This window comes from Panthera tigris, chromosome B4, assembly GCF_018350195.1.
Source record: "Panthera tigris isolate Pti1 chromosome B4, P.tigris_Pti1_mat1.1, whole genome shotgun sequence".
In the NCBI taxonomy this organism is placed as follows: Eukaryota; Metazoa; Chordata; class Mammalia; order Carnivora; family Felidae; genus Panthera; species Panthera tigris.
This window is the reverse complement of record NC_056666.1, coordinates 15495489-15521828: the sequence shown is the minus strand read 5'-3', so window position 1 is coordinate 15521828 and position 26340 is coordinate 15495489. Positions and strand designations below refer to the sequence as shown.

The 26340-nt window shown below is 40.1% G+C and overlaps 1 protein-coding gene across 2 annotated transcripts in view; it reads left to right on the top strand.

The window, feature by feature from the left end:
• The window catches only part of CUBN (cubilin), a 273318-nt gene that overhangs the window by 229734 nt on the left and 17244 nt on the right, over positions 1-26340 (top strand). For both annotated transcript variants that reach the window (XM_007081262.3, XM_042991151.1), the window contains 3 exons: positions 1703-1832; positions 4652-4869; positions 22076-22284. In XM_007081262.3, the coding sequence (XP_007081324.2) occupies positions 1703-1832; positions 4652-4869; positions 22076-22284 (557 nt within the window). The remainder of the gene's footprint in view (positions 1-1702; positions 1833-4651; positions 4870-22075; positions 22285-26340) is intronic.

Below are 26340 nucleotides of genomic sequence, written 5' to 3'. Positions count from 1 at the left end.
TGAAGAGGAGCATCAGGTTGTTTTATTCTTGTGGCATCACTGGTGTTTTGGGGACTTAGATGCTGCTTTATGTTCTTCTAGTTTTTAATCTCTCCTTTTCCCCAAAATACTGTAGGTAAGCTTTACCGTATCTATGATGAGAGTCTCATTTACAGAGTGTTGACTTTAAGATTTCAAATTCTGACAAGGTACAAATTTGGGGGCTCGGGGACATTGATAAGCTTTCAGAGACCAAATAACTGTGTATAAGCTGAAATAAAATAATGGTTACACAAATCTTATGTTTAATTCACTACATTTGTCTCCAGAGGTCTGAATGTGTGAATACTTGTGGGCATGCAGAGAATTGCCTTCCTTGAAAAATGGGCTTACCTGAGGGACTATAAACTGACCAAGCAAGCAGCCAACCAACAAATAACCTTAATAACCTTAAATGGCAGCTGTAATTTGTCATTTATAAGAGATGTAAATGGAATATATCTATTGACATTATATAAACCATAGAGATATCATCAAAATATACTAACATTGTAATTTTGGGATCATAAGATAAACATAAGCCTTTCTCGTTGTAAGGAGTGGGGCACTTTCTATCATTGTGTGGCATAATCCAATCTTCCTTATATGTAAGGCCAAGCAAAAATAATAATTTTATATTTTTAATAATGGGAATTGATTCTCTTTTTATGGCTTTTGTTTTTTGATTAATAGAAATAACTGAGGGCTCTGGGCTGTTGATTGCTGGAGCTAGGGTGGGGAGTAGAACTAGCCTCTTCATGCTTGCTAAATTAAAGACCATTACTCCAAATTTGGGCAAATACAGTCCTTACCAGTATCACAACTAAATGAAAATACAAAGGACCCAAAAGATATGCATCTGAGCCCATGAAAGGAACTAACCTTGAAAGTTCTAAAAAACTATTTCCAACACTTCACCTTATAATAGTCTATCTTTGACAGAGGAGACTCTATATTTAAGATCTTTAATCTGTATTAAAGATTTCCAGATCACAATCCTTCCTAGGTTCAGATGCTCACAACAAATCTGCATGCCTTTTCTAAGCTTCCAGTTATCTCTGCCATCCCTCTCAATCTGTCAGTTAAACATAGGGAAGGGGCACTTGGGTGGCTCAGTTGGTTAAATGGTCGACTTCGGCTCAGATCATGATCCCACAGCTTGTGAGTTCGAGCCCCATGTCGGGCTCTGTACTGACAGCGTGGAGCCTGAAGCCTGCTTCAGATTCTGTGTCTCCTCTCTCTGCCCCTCTTCTGCTTGTGCTCTGTCTCTCTCTCTAGCAACAATTATAAATAAATAAATAAATAAATAAATAAATAAATAAATAAATTTAAAAAACTTAAAAAAAAAAAAAAAACCACGTTAGGAAAGGAAAGGGTAGTTATACCCCAACCACATGAAATGTTCTTTCTCATTATTTTCATTCTGGTCATTAATTTGACTCAGACTCATTCTATTCCAAGATGTGTCTTAAAGTATTCTTCCCTGCTTCTACTCCCTTACTGTCTCTTTCTCTGAGCTCAGTGGAACAATCAATATTATTTGTAAACAACAATGAAGGGGGGGTTGAGTTTTTTAACACAGACGATTGTTATATCTCTTAGGGGAAAAGGTACAATAGAAAGGGTATCTCAAAATTATTCTTTCGTACTATGAGTAATACTTGTTCTCTGTTTACTATTGCAGCCTGTGGCGGTGTGTTCAACTTCTCCATCGGGGTCATCAGGAGCCCCGCCTATGCACATTCAGACTACCCCAACAATATATACTGTTTGTACACCATCATCGGCAGAGAGGACAGAGTGATTCAGCTCAAGTATGTAAGACAGATGTACCTTCTTTAAAATATGTTCAGCTCTATTTACGGAAAAGACAGTCCTTCACGATAAAGAACACTGATTCTTCTTGGAGGTATATAAGGGAACCTCGAGGAAGGGAGAGTGAAGTTTTTGTTGAGAGTGAAGTATAAATCCAGGAAATGGGTGTCCTTCCTCCCACACAAGCCAGTAGTGATTAGGGAGAAAAGCAGGCACTCCGCCAGTGAAAATGAATATTATAATTTTCCAACAGTTTCCAAAGAGCCTCGTATAATGGGTTGTAAAATTATAAACCTGTCTTGGGAACAGCAAGAGAAAGTAGTATCCATTTGTTGGACACTTATTATATACACAAGGGACTTTAATTGACACTTCACTTAATTCCCTTCTTTCATTCTGAAAACAGTCATATGAGGTATTTATTATTAAACTCAGTTTACTGATGAGAAAACTGGGGCTTAGAAGGGTCAAATAACTTTCTCAATGTGATATGCTATTAAATGAAGACTCAAAATCTGAATTCACATCATATTTTCTCCCAAAGCCATGTCCTTAATATTTCCCTGTGCTATCTCTTGAAGGGCAAATATTTCCTGACTACTTAAGAAGTGTATTTTTATCCATGTATCAGAACACCTCTAAACTGGTGCTATTCAATATCGCTTATATCATCAGTAAAACTGCCCCCTAATCCTACCTACTCCCTGCAGGACTGAGTAAGGGAATACGACCTCCAGTTATAAGTGATAAAGTTCAAAATCACATTCATCTGAGATGACGTATTTGTAAGTCTTGTATTTCAGTGATATACAGTTTATGGCAGAAAACTCCAAAAGCTGGTGTGGTTCACAGCAATCTAGAATTCTTTATAGAAGGTTGACGGGCTAGATTCTCCCCTACCTAGCCCCCCGCCACCCCGACTAAATGTTTGTGATCACTTTCATCCCTAAAAACGATATCCTTTCTGCACTTTGCCTCCAGGGACCTCATATATCAGATGGGTCTTTGGACGTAAAGACAAGTCTCACCCAGCCTGACTGGGTTCCTGTAGCAGACAGAAAGTGGTCTCTAGACTGGATCTTGAAGAAAGCCGATCTCCCCTGGGATTATTTGTAACGAAGCGGTGCCCAAAGGGTGAAAAAGCCCTTTAAGTCTTAGGAACAAAAGAATAAACCAAAGCTGTCAGACGGTCCAGAGCAGGAGGCCTATGAACAGAAGTGTAAGGAGTCAGTCTTGTCATCTGCCATGATGCGACAGCATTCGCTTCTATGTCCGCAGGATTATAGTTGATCTATATACCACATATGTTGATAACGTAGATTTCTGTTTCCTCGCTGGGCCCTGGGCTCATCATAGTCAAAGTCCATGTCAGCATGTTTGGCAAATTATTTATTAGGCTCTTTCCAAGAACCTAAAGCCGATGAAAGAGATACTACCTCAGGCATTAAAGAGGTTGTAGACAGTTGTAAAAGAGGACTTCCTCCACCAGTGCTCCCAAAGTATGCTGGCGAAATAAACTTTTCTATCAATGGGACTTTCCACGTGTTTTCTGTGCTCTGGGAAAAATGATACAACATAAAAAGCCAAAGCCTCTCTGAGTCTTCTAGGAAACTCACATCTTTATCTTTCTTTGTGAATGCACATTGTGGAAAATAAATGCGTCACCCAAGGAGGATGAAAATAAATGCAGTATTTTTAGAAATGACCTGGCTATTGCTCTGCCCTCACCATCATCATCATCATCATCATCAGGACATTAAATATTACATGTGGTTAAAGAAAATAAAGAATTTTGCATCTTGTTCTTAATCACCAGCTTGGAAAAAATTGAACTAATGAAAAGCTTTAAAAGAATTTACCGATCTTTTTTTTTTTCCTTCAGGCTCTTAAAAGGAATTTTCAAATTAGATATTTTCAAATTATTCTGCCGATATGTTATTTATTGTAGCTGCTAGCAAAAAGAAAAAAAAAACTGAGAAAGCAGAAGAACTTCCAAAACAATGAGGGAAGGATATCAAATAATTCAAATAGGTTTAAGAAAAAACATGTTATAGTCAACACACCCTAAAATCCTAAAGATAAACCATGTGGAAAGGCTTGATTGTTTGGGAACTCTGGGATTAGTTACTTGAAATGACAGAGTGTAGGCCTTAGATCCATATAGTATCTCAGGCCATAAAAGTAAAACTGAGGATGTATCTGTCAGGATAGTTTTGAGTGGTAACAAGCAAGCCCAAAGCACAGTAGCTTCATGAGCTCATTTCTCACCCTCACCTGTATGAGTATGTCCAATGTGGCCTGGTCACTCAGCAGCCCAGGCTGACAGAAGCTTCATTTGTACATTTGAATCCATGGTCCATCAGTGTAGTGGGAAGGCAGTATGGCCAACTGAGTAGTAACTTTTTAAAAACATCTTCCAAAAAGTAATGCATATCACTACTGCTTACATTTCTGTGGCCAAAGCAAGTCTTGGGGCCATGGAACCTCAGAGTGTGCACAGATGGGCAATTCTCCCAAACATCAGGAAGGCAGAGAGCTGGGGATGTGTGGTGAAGTTCCTGTTAACAACCACAGTGATCTTAAATGTCAGTTTTCGCTTATAGCAATCAAATCAGTAACACAGCATATTGTTTCCAATATTTTCTATCAGGTAAAGCATGGATATTCTGCTTCTAGTCTTTGTCTTTGTCTTTTTTTATTTTTATTTTTATTTATTTTTTGATTTTTTGGTTCCTTTTGTTCTTTTACAAGAACTAAAGGTATACTGTAATGGAAATCCAAATGGAGAACATCAGTATTAACAAGGTTCATTCCACAGGTTTAGTGATTTTGATGTGGTTCCCTCCACCTTCTGCTCCCAAGACTATCTGGCAATTTATGATGGTTCTAACATCAGTAATCCTCTTCTTGGAAAATTCTGTGGGTCCATTCTTCCACCAAATATTAAGAGCAACAATAACAGCATGCTTCTGGTATTCAAGACAGATTCGTTTCAAACAGCAAGAGGTTGGAAAATAACTTTCCGTCAGACACTGGGTAAGAATTGTGGATATATGAATCTATTTTTCATGACTGTTATTTTTCTGCTTTATTTTTTTTCACCTTACCAAAGTTGCTTTTCATTTAAATTTTGAGGAATAGGTCACGTAACGTTTTGGTTTTAAAAATTACATATGCTGTATTTTGATTAAAAAAACAATCACTCAATGGAGCGCCTGGGTGGTTCAGTCGGTTAAGCATCCGACTTCGGCTCGGGTCATGATCTCACGGTTCGTGGGTTCGAGCCCCGTGTCGGGCTCTGTGCTGACAGTTCGGAGACTGGAGCCTGCTTCGGATTCTGTGTCTCCTTCTCTCTCTGGCCCTCCCCTACTTGCGCTTTGTCTCTGTCTCTCAAAAATGAATAAACATTAAAAAAAATGACTCAACTAATATACCTCTTAGGTATACAAAGGTAAACTCTACGTACACAACCATCTCTAATGAGACCTGAGCCTCATTTTATCACTGACAGAAATGGTGGAATTTTAGCCTAAAAGCAGGCAAGGGCTCCATCAAGGAAAAAAGGCCTCATGACCTGTGTTGCCTTTATCTTTAAAATGATGAAGAGCCTTGGGAGGATTTTAAGAAAAAACTGCATGGCCAGACTTGACTTCTTTCTGGAAAGGTGACAGTGGTAGCAGGGTGGAGGAAGGCTGGAGAGGAGGGAACCTGTGACCTGACAAGAAGAAGCTCACTGCAGAATTCTGGATGGGAAAGGTTGAAGGCTCACATTGACACAGTGGGAATGGAAAATGAAGGAAAGGTAAGAATTCAGAGAAACTGAGAAGGTAGACTGCGTGGGGAGTACAGTGTGGAAGTTGGTGACATATTGCAGGAGGAGAGGATTTGACGATTTCTGGATAGTGGCACCTTAGGAGGCTAAGATTTAGGGAAGAAATACTCGACTAGTTTGGAGCAGTTGTGGTTGGAGGCCTCAGAGATACCTAAGTGGAGAAATACAGGAGGAAATTGATCCTCGAGAAGCAATTTGGGCTGGAGAGAATGATCTGGAAGTCTTCTAGAGGTGAAAGGAAAAGCTAGATGTGAGGTTAAATTGAAGACCGTTTATTCCCACTGCGTGTGAGAAGTAATTATATAAAATTGACTCAGAGCTTTGAGTCATTTAAACTCTAAATGAGTTAATCCATTCTGTTTATCTATATTCATAGCGTCAATGGCACAGTCTAAGAAAACTTACGTTTGACTCTGCAAAGTGCTTTGATTCCTCCATTTGGATATAGATGTGATTCATGTTCTGCCAATGAACAGCTCACCAAACGAATCGCATTCCCTGTGAGTGAAGACTTAAAGAGACCTGACACGTTTTCTGCAATAAGCTTTCTGAGTCACTATTGAAACTCTTTCTTTCTCTTTACCCCATGCTGTGGATCACCTTCATCCCTCTGATACAGAGCAAAGCTTACCTTAAGCTTTCTTTACGTTCGATGTGTCGCTTTTTTGTGCATTTCTTGAGGGAAGCAATTAGACGTTCGTGGTGTGAAGGCTTCCTAACAAAATGCAGACGTCATGACAGATTGTATCAGAAAACCACTTTGCCACCTATCGTACTTGGCTCGATCAACAGTAACTTGAGAGCCAGCCTCACGGGCAGACAGGGAGTATTGCCTCAATAGACTTGCCTACGCGAAGTGGTGTGCAAAACGCAGAGGCTGTTTTGAAAGAAAAATTCATTTGCCTTTGGAGATTTTATTTTTTAATACACGAAAGAATTCACACATTCTTGCCTTTAGCACAGACTTTAGAATCAAATGACATATATTTGCATTTGTTCTTGCTACCTGCTTTCAAGTTGTTTTCCTTTTTTCCTAATCTATTCTCACACGACCATTGAAATGGTCTTAAAGTGCTCCACACTGTTGTCATCTGCACAAAGCTTCCCGAGTTAGTCAGTGTTTCCCCAGCCTCGTTAATGACCGTGTTGTTTTTCTGAGCTACAAAGAAGGCATCTGTGGACTTATTGTGATTTGATGGAGTGAAGCAGCACAGGAGGAAAAATCTTGCCTTGTCAGAGGCACTGTTCACGTATGAGCACTTTGCTCTATCAGTCAATGACTGCTTTCCTCTGGTCACGGTTATAGGAAGGGTTCAAGTGCAGGGAACAAAAAGTGGACTGTCATTAGTTGCCCGAGTTGTGTGACCACTGCATTTCACGATGATGACTTTGACCTCTTTTTCATCTGTGTAATTGCCGTTGGCCACTTGGGAATATCTAAGAAGTAATTTTAGGTAATCTTTAATAGTAATTTTTTACTGAAAACCTCGGTGTTACCGTTTCGTATTGCTTTGGTCTCACAAAGCTTTCAAGACCACACAGGTGAGTTTGCTGATCACTCTGCATAACTTTTCAATTTTGATTTTTGTTTGTTTGTTTGTGGTAAGGAAGTGGGGGAAAGAGCAATAACATTAGATTGAATTCTAGGGCTTATAGAACCTTTTAGTTACAGATCTGCATTAAAAAAAAAAAACAAAAAACAAAAAAACTAGCCAGTAAGCTGCACCTTTCACATCTGTCTCACCCATCGAAAGCCACCCCACTTTTCCATAAAGAGGGGAAAGAGCCTGTGTGGACCCGACAGTCAACAGTCAACTGAATTTTTGACGGGGGATGTGCAGGTCAGTCCGGAAAACAGTATTTTCACAGAGTAAATAATTGCTGTGAAGACGAGACCATTTTAGCCTGTGACATCCCAGTTTCGTTCATCTTGACATGCACTGGAGTTTTGCACATTCACTATTTACATTATACACTTGACAGTAATTTACTTCAACGTTTCAGAGGTCAGTAAAGAGCCCCATTCATATAAGTCTGTGATCATAAGGTGAACTCCTTTGTATTGCTGATGGGTCAGAACAAATTTGGGGGAAATATCCTATAGTTTGTGTCAATTACTAAATGTGTAGGGAAACGGAGTTTCCTTCTGTATTCCAGGCCTGTAATGCACAGGGCGTAAGGTAAAAAGAAAGGAAGGCAGGTCCTTCATGGGGGCTCACATCTAACTGTAACATTAATCTGCCTTCCTCTCTCTCCCCCTGCACCCCAGCATTCCATGAATAATTCATCCTGAAAGAAGATAACCAGGAAAGGGATCATCCTGGGCTTTAGGGATCTGTGCAATTCTGAAATTATCTGAGTGTTTTCTCAAGAGCGTGCATTGCTTTCCTCTGATTGTCACTGGTATTGATGATCTTATCAAGTTTCAAAAGCCATCAGTCCTGTGGGTTTGGCTGAAATGGGAATGCTATATATAGTGCAGAATTGACATTTTTAAGTGCCCTATAGTCTGTTCACTTCTGCTAGTTGAGTTTTTGTCCCTCCTTGACCACCAGTGGCTGGTTTGGCCATGACTGTGCTCACGTGTATGTCCTGTGAAGCATTGCAATTGCATATTGCATTGCAAATGTATATTTAAACCATCAAGGCCCCTGTTGCCTTTTACTGTCCCGGTCTCATGCCAGGGTGCTGCTCAGTCAGTCTTACTCACAACATGCTTGTCACGTTAGGCATCAGGCTTCTAGATACTTGATTAGATCAGGGATTTAAATTACATTTACTTGTGCAGTGCCACGGTACTTTCATGTGTATTTTAAAGTAATGTCTTCTATAACACTTCAGCAAAATGTTGGGGTCAAAACTGACCCTGGCCTAATTAGGTGTGAGGTTGGTAGGCATTTTGCTCAGCGAGTAGCCCAGGAGAGAGTAAAAAGTGACCCTTCAGGATGACATGTCCTAGAAGGACAAAGACGTCACCCTGGGGAAGATGACAGGATTGGGGACAAGAGGTTCTCTTCCCCTAAGACTGTGAACACTGGATGTATGACTAAAGCTCCCAGCCCCCCCATTACCCACAGCCCGCGTGCTGAGGATGAGGCCACTCCCGGTCGCTAGCTGGGGTGTTCACCATATGGAGAACTAGTCAGGTGGCAATACGGTCAGGTTCACAGACCTTGCTGTGAGACAATGGCAAAAATACCAAAGTGCATGTTTAACAAGGACAAAATGAATCGTGCTCCACAAGATGGGAATGTGCCCAGATGGGAAGAGCCATAGACGGGAAAGCAGGTGGCCATGACATAAATGCTCCATTGCATCGTTGTCTGGTAAGATGCTTTAGAAAGGTCCTGTAACATTTTTGAGCTCCATTTTTATCCACTGAAAAAAGAAAAGTTTGAAACATCATCACTTTCTTTCTTTTAAGAATGTGATGGGGATAAAGTAGCTAATCCCTGTGCACAGTTCCTTAGATGTCAAAGAGAGAGGCTGTTATGTCATCAGAAAGTAGTTGAGGTCTTGGATTTCTGCAAGGTTGCATGACCTTCCCCACCCTATCTCCAAGGTGGGGAAGAGGTGTGTGTACAGCTGGGGTCATTATCATCAACAGGACCGCTCCAGGGTGCCTTGATCTTTTTGTTTGTTCTTACTCACTTTGCACTGAAATCTAACTAGCAAACCCTAATGTTTGTTTTATAACTATAACTGAAATCAAAAACTAAATTCTGGTTAAATGCTAATGCCTGGCAGAGGTCTAGCGCGTAATACTCCACCACTATTGGCTGGTTGACTGTTCTGAAGAATAAATGGGCACATTGCACCTCCTTAACAATTACCTTATAGGTAATATAAATGATAGACTCTACATTATTATATCTAGATGTGCCTCCTTCCCAATCATGGTTCATGCAGTTCAGCTGTGACTCAGGGTGGAAACTTGGATCATTTTCATACCAAGAGAATCAGGACTTCTAGATGACACTCAACCTTTGGGTCATGTGCGTCTGCTCTCTGGATTTTTGCCCACTGCCATAACATGTGGAAAACGGCTCCCTAACATGCTGAAAGAAGGCACCAGGAGCAGTGGGAGAGAGCCAAGGGAGCTGAACTTGACTTTGTTTGTAAGAGGGGACAGGAGAAGAAGGAAAGGGAGACTGACAAAGGCAACGAGAGTTGCAGCCCCAAAGATGGAAAATATAGTCAAAACAGATGGAGAAAAATATCACAACATGTCAGAATCAGACTCTGGTTTCTAGTTATTTCTTAGTTTCACAGTTTTGGTGTTATGTTTGGACGTTGAGAGGCACTCTAAAAATCTGTAGCTAAACAATAAAAGAATAAACTTAAGTATATCCAGTAACTCTAAATATTGATATGGGTACGTTTCCATGTGCTTCCTGACAGCCTGATAAAAGCTGCCAAACCATATTACTTTTAAAAGTACAAATACAATAAGAGAATTGAGTTAAAACTTGAATAATTTTATAAATCATTGCTCTAGTAACTCTCAGTTTAGCAATAATGAGGGTATTACTCGAAAGCACTGGCATTTGTCTGTTCTTTTAATGTCATTTGCTCCCTCTGATGAAGTCTGAGAATGAGATGAGCTGAAATGGTACACCCATTTGTAGAAAATTAGACTAAGCTTATTTCCGCCCTTGTTAAGCCTTCTAAATTTCACTGTTGATTGGACTTCCCTTGAGAGATGATGTCAAAGCCAAGGTTATCTGCAATCTCTTCTTGGTGGGTTTTGCTGAGAAGGTTTTTTTGCTGAGCCGAGAACACAGGGCTTCGATAAAGAAAACAACAATGCTTGGTTCACCAAAACCTTATGAAGGCAAGTAGACAGGAGTAAAATTCCAGGTCAGTAAAAGGAAAGGAAAGATTTTTATTAAAATGTATTCCAACATCAGAATCTGTGCTCCCACCCCCACCCCCGCCCCCACCTCTGCAATGACCTGATTGCTGTGTCTGGTCTCCAAGAGTAGAGTGGTCACTGGGGAAATAAAACCAGTTGGTGCTGTGGAGACCAAGCTGAGTGACAAAATTGAGTTAGTGGTAAACCGTAAGATAACACTGGGAAACATTCAGATGCACAAGACCTGGAAAGCAATTATTCTGCATAACCTAAACCACATCAGCCCTTCTCAAAATGGAACCCCGCCTCATCGCAGATGTTCTCAAACCCAGGTGCTTTGAGTTACATTATTTGTAACCATAGATCCCCTATAATAATTATTATCCTTACTCAGATCAGCTTGACTTTGATGTAGCGTTTGCAGGAGCATAAAAGCAAACTATCTCTGGTCAGCAATAAACACTTAAAAAAATTCTTTGGTTATAAATCAGTTCAGAAACAAAACATCACTAGGACCATGGGGCTGTATTCTTCTTGTCATTTTATACACAAACAAATCTGTTAATGTGCAGTAGCCGTATGTTCCTCTCACTCCCAAGTGAAGACATCACAAACTCCCAAGGCATGATGACAGTGGCCGCCTGTCCCGGAGCATCCATTATGCTCTGGATGTAGCACAGGGGCTTTCCCTGGATGGTCTCATCTAATCTACACAACTGCCCACAAGACAGGGACGGTCCCATTTTACAAAGGAAGAAATAGGAAGTTAAGAGATTAAGTTATTTGTCTGTGGTCAACGTGTTGTAAGAGGCAAAGCCAAGCTTTGAACCAGGTGTAATTGTCTCCCAGATTCGCCTTTTTCCTAATCAACCCACATCATCTCTGTGGCAGTCAGTAAACATAGCCAGGGACGAAGAGGGATTCTGGGGTGAGTTGTCTGACAGGCAGGTCATGTCTCTAATTCCTGTTTGGGGTAGACTGAGCTACTTTTCTCTGCTTTCATCTTCTTGCTGCTACCTGCTTTCTAATAACAGCATTCCAATTTGTACCGAGCCCCAAATAGTACATTAGCCCATAGGCTATATTACATAAACAGTGTGTGTAACTACAGCAATCATATTATATCATATCTATAAGATTAATATTATATAATATTTGTATTATAATTTTATATTCTAAAACAGTTATATTTTTGTTATACTAGGCTATATTTACAATTTATAAATAAATATATAGTCATATATTTTATACTATATATTTGTAATGTTTATATTATAAGTAATGTTTACATGAAATATCATGTATTAATATATAACATATATGTATATGCAATATACATTTAATAGATGCATATTATAGCTCACAATACATATTATATTAGTATAATTCTACAATATCACAGAATATATGCCATAAAATAACATTGTCTTCTGATGTTGACAAGTAAATGTCACATCTGTTTTATTGGCTTTCCATGGCATTTTGATAAAGAATTAGCACAGTTATGTGGAATACAGTTGCATTGGAATGTAAGGGTAATACATCTCTGTGTAACAAATAAAACCTAGCCCCAAATTATGCCTTCCAATTTAGTAAAATTCCTTACCACAGGATTCTGACAAAATGAAGTGAGTTGGACATGTATTTTTATGGTTTAGCCCTGATTGGTACTCTTATAAAGATGAGTTTATGAAATGAGGAACTAAGTCACAAAGACATTACGTGACTTGCCAAGGTCACTTAGCAAGTCTTGAGCAGAAGTGGGAAAGTAATCCTTGTCTCCATTTTGTCTCCACCAGAGTAACAAAAGTTGAAATATCCTGAGCACAGCGCACAAGCTAATATATCAAGAAGAACAACCAAATGGTTCTGTGTCCCCATTTAAATGATTTTTTAAAAAGCTGTGGGAAACTTTGTCTGGCTTTATGAATTCCGTAAATTCTTTTATATTACAATCTATTTTATGACGGTTAAATAGTGCTTTGCTATTAAGCCTGCTCTCTCCAAACAGAACATTTAAAGATTTTTTCTGACTTTGATTTTGTAATTGTCAATGTTAAGTAAATAAAGCCATCCTTCTGTTATTATTTTATTGAAGAACAATTGACATACAATATTGCATTAGTTTCAGGTGTATAGCATAGTGTTTCAGTATTTATATACGTTACAAAATGGTCACCACAGTAAGTCTAGTTACCATCTGTCCCCATACAAAGTTGTTACAATATTATTGACTGTATTCCCTATGCTGTGCTTCACATCCCAATGTCTTACTTTTTTTTTTTGTAACTGAAAGATTGTACCACTTAGTCCCCTTCACCCACTTCGTCCAATCCCCTCACTCCTGCAACTATTCATTTGCTCTCTGTATCTATGAGTCTGTTTCATTTGATCATTTATTTTGATTTTTTAAGTTTTTTTTTTAACATTTATTCATTTTTGAGAGACAGAGAGAGAGCAGGAGCAGGGGAGGAACAGAGAGAGGGAGACACACAATCCGAAGCAGGATCCGGGCTCTGAGCTGTCAGCACAGAGCGCGACACGGGGCTTGAACTCACGGACTGAGAAATCATGATCTTAGCCAAAGTCAGCGGCTTAACCGACTGAGCCACCCAGGCTCCCCACATTTATTTTGATTTTTAGATTCAACCCATAAGTGAAGTCATATGGCGTTTGTCCTTCTCTGTCTGTACTTATTTCACTTAGCGTAATACCTTCTAGGTCCACCCATATTGTTGCAAATGGAAAGATTTCATTTTTTTATGAGTGAGTAATGTTCCAGTGTGTGTGTGTGTGTGTGTGTGTGTGTGTGTGCATGTGTGTGTGTGTGCGCATCTTTGTCTGTATATTGCTCATCTTTATCCATTCATCCATCTGTGGACATTTCTTTTGCTTCCATTACTTGGCTGTTTTTTTAAATTTTTTTTTTAATGTTTATTTATTTTTGAGACAGAGACAGAGCATGAATGGGGGAGGGTCAGAGAGAGGGAGACACAGAATCTGAAACAGGCTCCAGGCTCTGAGCTGTCAGCACAGAGCCCGATGCAGGGCCGAACTCACGGACCGCGAGATCATGACCTGAGCCGAAGTCGGACGCTCAACCGACTGAGCCACCCAGGCGCCCCCATTACTTGGCTGTTTTAAATAATGTTGCAATGAACATGGGAGTGCCTGTGTCTTTTCAAATCACTGTTTTCATTTTCTTCAGATCAATACCTAGAAGTGGAATTGGTGGACTATAGGGTAGCTCTGTTTTTAATTTTTGGAGGAAACTCCGTACTGTTTTTCACAGTGGCTACACCAGTTTACATTTCCACCAACAGTGCAAGAAGCCTCCCTTTTCTCCATATCTTCACCAATGCTTCATTCTTTCTCGTCTTTTTGCTAATAGCCATTCTTTCGGTGTAAGTCGTACTTCTTTTATATAGTGTAGTTTGCACATTCACGTATCCTCTGTTTTACAAATGATTAAATTTGCTCTGCTTGCTGAAACCTAATACTCAGAGATTAAATTTTCTTAAGTAATAGATCTAACATGATTTTTCATTGCAAATTTTTAGCTACAGAAGCATTTTCCACTGCTCAGGCAGTGTTTTAAATCTTTTAGTGATGTTTTATTGTTATCCTGCTAATTGTCTCTTGACCATCAAATATGCCGTAAAAATTAACTAAGTTAGCTTTAAAAACACGTTAATACATTGGACAAAAACGTTGTTTTGTATACATCGAATACATGTTTATAATATAATAACAACTCTATAAATCAAGAAATATGTTTAATTCCAAGAATTCCCCTTGTAAACTCAGCATAGATGCGAAGATCCACCTAATAACTATTTACATTTTCTATTCATTCCTTCATTGTTTATTCAAAAGTATTCACCAGCTACTTGCTGTGTAGGCAGTGAACTTCTCTTGCGAATACAAAGATGAACTGAACAAGGTCCGTATTCTTGAGAGGTTGATTCAAGTTAGGAGGTGCCTGGGTGCAGTTAAGTATCAACTCTTGATTTTGCCTTAGGTCATGATTTCACGGTGTGTGGGATCAAGCCCTGCATCAGGCTCTGTGCTGACAACATGGAGCCTGTTTGGGATCCTCTCTCCCTCTCTGCCCCTCCCCTGCTCGTGCATACAGGAGCTCTCTCTCTCTCTTTTTCTCTCTCTTTCTTTCTCATTAAATAAAGTTTTGGTTTTTTTTTTTTTAGAGTAGAGGAGTTAGGGGGTCCTGGGTGGCTCATTCGGTAAAGCTTCGACTTCAGCTCAGGTCATGATCTCACGGTTTGTAAGTTCAAGCCCCACGTCAGGCTCTATGCTGATAGCTCAGAGCCTGGAAACTGCTTTGAAATTCTGTGTGCGTCTCTCTCTCTGCCCCTCCCCCATCTCTCTCTCTCTCTCTCTCTCTTCTCTCTCTCTCTCAAAAATAATAAAATAAACATTTTTTTTTAAAGTAGAAGAGTAAGTAATTGTAAATTTGGGATAATAAATGCTTTTTGACAGAAGAATGTGCCAAGGACAGTGGAGGCAGAAAAGAAGGACCTGTGTTTCCTTGGTGTTGAGTAAAAAGGACACAGGATTGTTAGAGAAAGCATTACAGAGTGTGAACCCTGAACTGTAGTGTGATCGTTAACAGTGTAAGCTCTAGGGGCGCCTGGGAGGCTCAGTCTGTTAAGCATCCGATTTTGGCTCAGGACATGACGGTTCATGCGTTCAAGCTCCACGTCAGGCTCTGTGCTGACAGCTCAAAGCCTGGAGCCTGTGTTGGATTCTGTGTCTCCCTCTCTGCCCTAGCCCCACTTGTGCTCTGTTTCTCTCTGTCTCTCAAAATGAATAAATGTTAAAAAAAAATTATAAAAAAAAAAAAAAGAGTGTAAGCTCAGGAGCAAGACTTCCTAGGTGCAAACTCAGTTCTTATACATCCCAACAAGTTTGGCCTTGGACACTTTTCCTCTCTACATCTTGATTACCTCATCTCTGAAATGGGCATGCTAATAATAACTACCTGATAAGGTTGTGGTGAAGGTTAGACTAAAAAATTCCCTGGCACTCATTTAGCATGTAATAAATCTTAGCTTTAAATGGTACTGGCTTGGGAGGGTGAAAAGGCATTCATTGGGAAAACATTCTATGAAGAAGGAGAAACACGTATCATGTTGTAGGTCATGCCATTTCAGAGGCTACAGACTGATCGGCGCAACCTTTGGTGATGCTTTGGGATATAAGGTGGAGAACAACTTTATTCTTCTTTGTCAAGATCATTTTAAATATTCAAGGGCCTATAGTTTTCCATTTAAATTTTAAAATGAGCGTGTTGTTTTTTTTTTAAGTGAGCATTTTTTAATAGAAACAGAAAGATCTTGCTGGGGGTTTGATAAGAATTACATTAAACCTGTGCATCAATTTAGGAATAATTGACATTTTTACTATGTTGTGTCTTCCAGTCCGTGAACATGTATGTCCCTCCGTTTAGTTAGGTCTCCTCCGATTTCTTTTATCATTTTGTCATTTTCAGCACATAGGTTCTGTGTGTGTTTCATGAAGTGTATACCTAAGGATTTAGTTTTCTTTGGAGCAATCATATTTTTAATTTTGGTTTCCATATGTTTATTATTCAAATATAGAAATGTGACTGACGTTTATGTATTGTTCGTGTATTTTGAGTTCTTGCTGAACTCACTAGTTTTTGAATTTTTACGCAGATTCCTTGGGATGTTCTACATCTGAAAATAGTGGCAATTTTATTTCTTCCTCTCCAGTCTGTCTATATATTTCTTCTTGCCTATTAACTGTCAAGAATTCCAAAATGATGTAGAACATGAGTGATGAAAACAAGGTATCCTTGCCTTGTTTCTGATCTTACAAGGAAAACATGTAGTTTTTCACCATTAATATCATGTTAGTTGCAGATTTTTATAGATACTTTGTGTCAAGTTAAGAAAATTCCTTTCTAGTCTTAGTTTGCTGAGGGTTTTTATCATGAAAGCAAGTCGGATCGTACTAAATCCTTTCCTGCAACAGTTGACATGATAATATGATCAGAACATTTGATTTAGCAAATCATTTTTAAAATTTCAAAGTTAGTGAGACTAATTCTCATGAAATGCACGTAGACTGATGATGCATACATAAAGTGTTTTCGGTAATATCTAAATAATGCGAAATTAGTAGAAAGATAATGATAAAATTCTCCTAAGTTTGTTATACATTGTATTACTCTTTTTCTAGTGACTATAGCTACTGATTAGTTGCTGAAATTACCCTTCTTTTAGTATTTTAGTTTTATGCTTCCCAAATATTACCAGACTAAGTACATATTCTAAGTTAAATTAGGCTGGGTCTCAAATTAGGATTTTTACAATGAGTCCAATTGAGTCACGTTACCAAACACAAACAAATGAAAACAAAAACACACAATTCGTGTTACAAAAACCACTAAATTGTTTTTCTAGTATAATATAAATATAATACCTAAAAGGTCATGCCTGTTTGAGGTTAGGGGGGTAGAAAAATAAATCCAATCTGCTTTTAGAGAAAAAGATGAAACACGTTCATCTGGAACCTAGCTGAATTTTTAAAAATGAATTCATGGCTTTAGGGCAATTGAACAATGCAGCTTTGAAAATCACAGATTTATTCCAAGAAAGGGTTCTGGAGCGCTAGCCCTGTGTCCTATGTGGTTGAAGGGAAGCTAATCTGGTGCACCCCCATTTCCCCGAAGCACCAGCTTTAAAGGGTTTGTGTTCTGTTTCCTGTGCTTCTATCTGCTTCCTTTAACTACCGGCTAAAGCCCCAGCTGGCTCACTGGGGAACAGGAAAATGCCTGAAGTCAGGCCAGTCTTTAGCTGTAAGTATGGCTTCCCGTTTGCCATGTGTCCAAGTGGTAGCCGTCCAGAGGCAGGCAGAGATCCTATCCAGAAGACCTCCATAGCATGTCAGCCACAATGTAACGGCAGCCACAAAAATGTCAATCCTCATGATAACTATTTAGAAATGTATCTGTCCCCACTAAAGGCTTCAAGATGTTTTGTCTTAGATAATATAACTATTTTGCTTTGTCAGATTTGTCCTGGCTTGAGCTTCATTCTGAGGTTTAATTTCCTGGAGGGCAATCATTTAGGATTCGGTTACTGATTTTTAATTAAGTAGAGCTCAACCCACATTTCACTGCTTACAATGGGTTTATATTTCCACTATTTCTGTAGCCAAACGTTTTCTTTCTCTAAAGAAGTAGCTCTTTTGTAGGAAGTGTTTCCAATGTGGAGAAGACGGTTGGAGTGACATTTGTTCTCGGGCATAGGGAGTGTCGTTACAGAGCGCTTCTGACAGGACATGACTGATGAACTGGGTGCTGATGGATGAGAGTTTGCTGGATGGTAGAATGTGTGTAGTAACAAGGAAGATGATGGATTTATGGTGCTAAACTACGTGTCAAGGTTAAGGGTTGATACTAGTTAAAAAGGACAGGGAGATTTAAAAATATGAATATAGTAAACAGATATTAATTTCTTGGGTATGAAACTATTTCACAGTCACAGAGTTCTTCGTGTTATGTCATGTTTTTGCTGAACTATACAAATCCAGAACTGGGGGGGTGCCTGGGTGGCTTAGTCGGTTAAGTGTCCAACTTCGGCTCAGGTCATGATCTCGCGGTGTGTGAGTTCGAGCCCCGCGTCGGGCTCTGTGCTGACAGCTCGGGGCCTGGAGCCTGCTTCCAGTTTTGTGTCTCCCTCTCTCTCTGCCCCTCCCCTGTTCACGCTCTGTCTCTTAGTAATAATTAAATGTTAAAAAAAAAAAAAAAGAAAAGAAATACAGAACTGGTAGTGTGGCAAAGCACGTTTTTGGTAAAGGATCCTTCTTGGTTAATATTTCTCTCTATATTTCCCCAAATACAAACATTTATGGTTCCATTTGCTGTAGGAGGGGCAGAAGCACAGAGCAGTTGTACCATGTTTAAGTACTAAAGTGGGGGGATAGGGCAACTATAACCATTTCCTTCACCAGACAAACACCGAAAGGTGTTTACTCATATAATATTATACTTATGTCAATTATATTCACTCATATTAATATATTACTCAAGTATAGTATATTTGAGTATATAATATTATTCAAATATAGTATGAATCATAGAATTCATTCACATAATGTTATGCTTACTTCAGTTATTTGAATATTTTGGCCAGGATTGTCTGAAGACCGTGTTAATTCTCCTTTTTTAAAATTCTGTGTGTATATTCTGTGAATTAAGCAATGCACTCTATTACAGTTTAATAACTCGAACCAGCCATTTGTGTTTTGGTCGGCTATTGCCACAGCAATGCTGCATAACAAATCACCCAAATTCAGCGCTCATCCCCACAGCATGTATTGTTGTCACTTGGGGCTCATCAGACTCGTCGTTTGCCTGTTCCAGGCCGCAGAAGGACGGCACTTGGCTTTATATTTCAGAGCGCGTTCAAGTCTGCTCTATGTGACCCCGCTTTGTCTTTCACCAGAAGCTACCTAGGGCATGAGCTCCCGGTGGATGGCGCACAGGAGCACCAGCCAAAAACCACAAAGCCCACTTCAGACCCCTTCCTACTTCCAGCCCATTAATATTCTTAGGTCACTTGGGCAAGCCTCACATCAGAGCACAGAAGAGTAAACCCTGTCCATTCTAATGAACTGCCAAGAGAGAGGCTAAAGAGTTAAGAATCATCCATTCGATCAGTCAGTCTGTGACAGCCCACACCAAGGAATTTTGTGTGTTTGCTTTTGGGTTCCCTGGAGGGAGGGTGTGTCTGTCTTATGACCTTAGTCCTGGGGGCACCAGTACTGCTGAATATTAAGTGTGTATAAGAGCCCCCACTCTGCCCAAGTACAGTCGTCATTTTGCCCTTATTAATCTGTTAGTAACAATGAATACACAACTAAGACAGTTGGAGCTTTTTAAAAATAACAGTTAATTTTTAAGGCTGACGCAGGAACAGAATAAAGCCCAGCAACACCAGTTTCCCACATACAAACCTCCGCGTGTTACACCCTTCTTCTCCCCAGCCCACGTGTCCTGGAGAGGACATTGGCGTGTCCTCTCTCCTGGTCTTACCTTCCTCCGTCTGTCCTGCTCCCTTGACTGAGATGCTACCACCAGATAGGGTTTCCATCAGATGTGATTAGAAAGTGCATTCTGACCCTCCCACTCTTCTAATCAAAAACCTTTCAAATGCATCCCCATTATGCACAGAATGCACACGGTTCTCAAGGTCAAACTCAATGATCTTGACAGTTGAGGCCCTCTCCAGAACAGCGAGTCCTGTTTCCCAGTCGTGTTATTCTCCTTCATGGACTCTATCGTTGTTACTAACAGAACCATGCTTTCCTATGCATATAACCCAAATCCTTGTACACTTCGCCTTTGGTTGTGAAGTTCTGAAGGAACCTAGAAGTGCCAATCCCAATCCCATTTCCACACGGTCTTGTCCTGTTTATCCTTCAAGACCCAAATCAAATGTCACCTCTTCCTTGGACGTTCTACGTTCTTCACAGCCCGAAGTAGTCTCTCCCTTCCTGCAGAACTCACAAGACTTTCCTGCCTCTTATATGGCACCTATTATTTTCTGAATTGTATTATTGTCATTTATCTGTCTTGTCACTGCTGTTGGACTACCATTTATTTTTTCCCCCTTCAATGTTAAATATGTTTCTTTTGACTATTAAAACAATATTTAATAAATACATTTGTCAGTTCATTAATACCCTAACTCTTCCCGGTTAGGGGAAGTTGTTCTTCCCTGTTTTGCGTGTCAATCAGGTTAAGTGGTTTTCTTTTTCCTTTGTTGATGTTTATTTATTTTTGAGAGAGAGAGAGAGAGACAGAACATGAGCAGGGGAGGGACAGAGAGAGAGGGGGACACAGAATCTGAAGCAGGTTCCAGGCTCTGAGCTGACAGCACAGGCCCAATGCGGGGCTTGAACTCACAAACCATGGTTCGTGACCTGAGCCAAAGGGGGACGTTTAACCGACTGAGCCACCCAGGCACCCAGGTTAAGTGGTTTTCTTAAGTAACAGTCAGTCTGCATTGGATACAAAAGCTGTGCAAATTCCGGCTCTTTCTTTAGTTTGCGGGCCCGTTTCACACGAGCAGAATCATTAGCAATATGCAGTTCAGCCCTGGGCATTGCTTTCTTTTCAGAATAATTTTGTCCTGGATACCATCTATGGGTTTATCAGGGATGGGGCCTTTGGATGCATTTCAGCTCTAGGAAACATCTGACTCTGCAAATAATCTATCATTTTACCTGACTTAGAAGCTCTGGACAGGGCAGCCTGACCTACTAAATAATGCACCTGTACTGAGAAACACTGCACAACTGATACCCTCCTCATTTCAGGAGGGCTGCTGTGTTTCCACTTCCTGCCGAGCTCCAAGTCCAAAATATTGGTGCCCCCTAATGTCGAAAGCAATCCTTTCCCTGTTAACAGATCAATAAATACAATGAGATGGATAAATGAAAGGCCAGGGTCAGTGAGATTCAACTTTGGAACAAATAATGATCTATATTTGTGCAGAATGTAAGCTTTATGAACACTATTTTGGACCACTTAATCCCAATTCCTACTAGGGTTGTTTTCAATTTAGCTCATGTGCACGGTTTCAAAATCGTCAATAACTGTCTTCCTTTTACTCTCTTCTGACGTCACTTCTGAAGTAATTGCCTTGGACTGTGAAATGGACAAAACCAAGTCCTATGTTCTGATAATGTTGTTCTATATTTTTTTGTAGTAGAAGTTTCTGTCACCTTGAGAGTATTCTTTATCTGTCTTTTGTATTTTTATCATGAATTTCAAAGTAGACTTTTTTTCCCCAATTAAGTTCCTTTTCAGTTTCCCTTTCTTTTTGGAATAAAAATCACACATGTAGAGTGTTTTAATATAAACTGGACCTTAGTGTTAGATGTGTGTTAGATGAGTGTTAGTAGTGTTAGATGTGTAGTGTTAGTATGTGTTAGATAGTGTTAGATGAGATGCCCCTCAGCCTCTTTCTGACAGAGTATTTAGTAAAACGTTTCTTGAGAACCAATTTTCTTGGAGTGCTGGGTAAATTCTTCATAAATTCAGTTTTCCATCTGATAGTGTTCATAAACGCAGAACATAAAAGTAAAATATGGTCATGCTTTCCAGAAGTTTTGTTATGCAAAATACTTTATTTTCTATAAAATTGGATTTTTTTTTTTTGGATTTTTTGAAGGATAGGAAAAACTTCAATAAATCCCATCCACAGTTCTCGAAATGCCCATAAAACTAAATACAACTCCCCACTTTTCTAGGTGACTAGATGGGGACTAACGTGTCGGTGATAGGAGCAGAAAGGAAATATGGAACAAAAAAGCTAATACGGTGGGAACAACACCCGCATAAGCCACCTGATAGTGTCCACCTGAAGCTCCGGGCACCATCTGATAATGTCCATGCACGTGTGACCGAACTAGAAACTATATGATTTTTAAAACCCTCCCTGTAAAATTTAAGATCTATTCCCTTTGGTCTGCGTAGTGATGTGTCTTTGTTTTTAACACAGGGCCTCAGCAAGGATGTGGTGGTTATCTGACAGGTTCAAGCGATACCTTTGCCTCTCCTGATTCTGACTCCAATGGAAGATATGACAAGAATTTAAACTGTGTATGGTTCATAGTTGCACCTGTAAACAAAGTGATTAAACTCACCTTCAAAACATTTGCTCTGGAGGCACCAAGTAGTGCACAAAGATGCATATATGATTATGTAAAGGTAAGGCCATTGTGTTTCTTAACAGAGTCTTCTAACCCGGACTTTAATATGATACATGCCAGTTGGCACCATTCAGGAAGTCATGAAATGTTGAGTACCGCTAGTGGTTAAAATGACATATTCTTCAATGACATAACATTTATTATTACAGATGTCCTATCTTCAACTCAAGTTAATCTTTAATCTGGATGGATGAGCCAGAAATTGCATGTGGCTTATAACATTAGCTTTAAGATTCCCTCTTCATTCATGCTCTGTTGAGAGATGATCAGTGGAAAGGTGGGTTGTATGGAAAGAGACACTCAAAAGACCTTTGGCAAATCCTAGAATAAAGTTTGTATCTTTACTGGCCATATGACCTGTAGATGTAGAAAATAACTTAGTTCTGAAATCCCATTAAAAGGAAGCTGAATTTTTGCTGACTCGTTAATATTAAGTTACTGTACCCATCAGGCTAGATGACTTCAGATTAAACCGTCTAAGTAGTATCAGCCAGTGTATTCTACAATGCTTTGGGGCGGAAGACAAGTGTGGCAAGATTTGTGCCCAAGGGAACTTAAATCTGATTGTTAAGGTAGTGGGTGACACGTGCAAATCTATAATAAACAGTTCAGGACAGTCAATATTGAAGGGCCAGCTAATGCATTGGATAGAGGCTCGAAGCAATGTGCAAGTTTAAAAGGGAGGAAAGTTCATGATGACCTGGCTTAAACAAGAAAGGCTTCAGGGGCGCCTGGGTGGCTCAGTCGTTTAAGCGTCCGACTTCGGCTCAGGTCATGATCTCGTGGTCTGTGAGTTCGAGCCCTGCATCGGGCTCTGTGCTGACAGCTCAGAGCCTGGAGCCTGTTTCAGATTCTGTGTCTCCCTCTCTCTGACCCTCCCCCATTCATGCTCTGTCTCTCTCTGTCTCAAAAATAAAAAATAAACGTTAAAAAAAAATTTTTTTTTAAAAAAGAAAGGCTTCATAGGGTGCTGGAAAGCATATTCTCAGGAGAGAAGGCATTCCAGGCAAGGTACACATAAAAAGAAGGGGAGTATGGACGTTGGCATATGTGTGTTCTTGAAGGGGTGAAGGGACTGCCTTTTTTTTTTTTTTTTGAGAGGAATATTGCAAAAAAGTAGCAAGAAATAAGATCGCCTACGTGGAGATACACCCAGATCACAAAGAATCTTGAAAAGTCAAATTAATGACTTCAGATTTTATGCAGTTGAAAATAAAGAAGGATTGAAGGCTTTCCACTGAGTAATATGATGAGAGCAGCATTTACGGAAGACTAATATGGAATCAGCACTGCAGGTAGATGGTGAGCAGAGAGTCTGGAGTTAGGACCCCAGGGAGAGGTTACCGTTAGGTAAGGAGGGGATAGAGATGGAAATCACAAGCTGGTGCAAGCACTTTTAAGTTTAAAACTTGTCTTAAATTTTAAAGAAGCCATTTTCTTTAAAAAGGGGGAAGGAAGAGTCAGAGTTGGAGTACCCATTGGGCACTTAATTATATACTGTTGTATTTTTACTGTGCTAAGCTCTAAGCCCAAAGAATGTCAGTTCGATTAGGAGAAGACCCTGTGTTGTAAGGTAGGGGTTTAGTTTGGGTGACAGCAGGGCAGACAGGTGAGCAAAGGCTGGAACAGGGCTCCAGCGAGAAGAGAGCAGCACAGAGAGGAGACAGCAAAGGACTGCTTCTACTGTCAGAAGAAGTCCTGTTTTCTTTCCAGGAAGGCAGCATGGAACTAGGAAGCCAGGCTTCTGCTCCACTCTGGGAAAGGGACGCAGCGAGGCGGTCAGAGAGGACAGAAGACGCAGGACGAGAAACAGACAAGTCATGGAAAACATGTAAAAGCCCAGAATAGTGGAGGATCCCTGAAGTCAAGGGAGAAGAGTTGTCCACCAAGGATGGGTGGTCGATACCATTAAATGATAAGTTAGGGGCCAAGAAAGGTAAAGACGAAGAAAGAAACTCCTCTGACTGATAGACAGCCATTTAGCTAAAGCATTGGCACAGAAGTCAGATCAGAGGGAGTTGGTGAAAGATTGGAGATAACAAGGGACATCGGTTCAGGTTGAATTCTTTTCTAAAATGACACCAGATGGCCTGCACAACAACAAAGCTGACATTCAAGACTGTTTGAGAGCGGGGTGCCTGGGTGGCTCAGTCGGTTGAGCGTTCAACTTTGGCTCGGGTCATGATCTCACAGCTCGTGAGTTCGAGCCCCACATTGGACTCTGTGCTGACAGCTCAGAGCCTGGAGCCTGTTTCAGGTTCCGTGTCTCCCTCTCTCTCTCTCTCTCTGCCCCTCCCCCATTCACACTCTGTCTCTCTCAAAAATAAATAAACATTAAAAAAAATTTTTTTTAAATGTTTGAGAGCTACCCTGATTTTACAGGAAGGTAGTAAACTCTGGAGGCAGGTAGTATGGACTCTAACTCAGTTTTGCCACAAGATTCCTCACCTCCCCAGTTCTTTATCACCTCACCTATTTAAAAAAATTTTTTTAACATGTATTTATTTTCAAGAGACAGAGAGAGACAGAGTGCGAGTGGGGGAGGGGCAGAGAGAGAGGGAGACGCAGAATCCGATGCAGGCTCCAGGCTCTGAGCTGTCAGCACAGAGCCTGATGTGGGGCTTGAACTCATGAACCATGAGATCATGGCCTGAGCCAAAGTTGGATGCTTAACCGACTGAGCCACCCAGGTGCCCCATCATTTCATCTATTTAAAAACAAGTGAAGGAGCTCCTGGGTAGCTCAGTTGTTTAAGTGTCCAACTCTTGATTTCAGCTCAGGTCATGATCCCTGGATCATGGACTCATGCCCCGAGTGGGTCCCTTGCTGAGCTTGGAGCCTGCTTGGGATGCTCTCTCTCCTCTTTCTCTGCCCCTCCTCCATTCCCCCCAAAATAAATAAATAAGCTTTAAAAAATGAAGAAAATCAAATAGTCATACCTATTTTGCAAGGCTATTTTGAAGATAAAGATAATGAATGCTGGAGTGTTCAGCACTGTGTCTGAAATGCAACTTAAAAACAAATTTATTCCCCCTCCCCAAGCTTGTGTAATTCCGGATGGGCATGCTGGCTGTGGAATCACCTTTCCTTAAAATATTAAAGATAATTGATTTACATAGAAATTATTATAGGTGTAAATTCATGTAGGGTGTTTTGGGTGTGGTCCTGCTAGGAGAACGGTCGATTGACCTTCTTCTCATCATTTTCTAAGTGTGATTTGATACTGTTATTAACACAACTAGCAATTTTCTGAATTTCTTCAAGTTATTTGGGAGAAAAATAGCAATATCAAAAACAAGAAGTTACCATCTAGCTTAAATATAAAATGTCCTCTCCTCCTATTCCTTTTTTTTTTTTTTTTTTAAAGAAATTCTGTTCAGGTCTACTCTGGCTTTCCTTCTTAGGAAAGCAATGTCCCTGTACTGGCAACTTTTCCAGCTTTTACTAAACTGGCAGATCAAAGAACATTGGTTGGAATGTAGAGTCTAGGAGGTATCTTTATTAAAGCGACTCTCTGTGATAAATGGGGCATTTGATTCCTTGTAGAATGTTTCTTAGATATTATAATCAAATCACTTTTTAGAAAAGCTAATTTAATTCATTTCTGTAGGTAGATATACAAATGAAAATGTGGTGATTCCATCATTCATTCATAATTATATCACTATTGCTTTTTTTATTAAAGTTTTTTTTAATGTTTATTTATTTTTGAGAGAGACAGAGACAGAGTGTGAGCAGGGGAGGGGCAGAGAGAGAGGGAGACACCGAATCCGAAGCAGGCTCCAGGCTCTGAGCTGTTAGCACAGAGCCCGACACGGGGCCCGAACTCACAGACTGAGAGATCATGACCTGAGCTGAAGCCAGATGCCCGACTGACTGACCCACCCAGGTTCCCTATCACTCTTGCTTTTGAAAGGTTTGACTCGGGAAGTTACTAAGATAGCTGCAGTACATCGTGACGGTGTGTTTCACTGAGCGTGTCTGTTGAAATTAACATCACATCCATTCCATAAAGAGTCACGTGGCATAATTATGTGCCAGGCATCCCACAGCG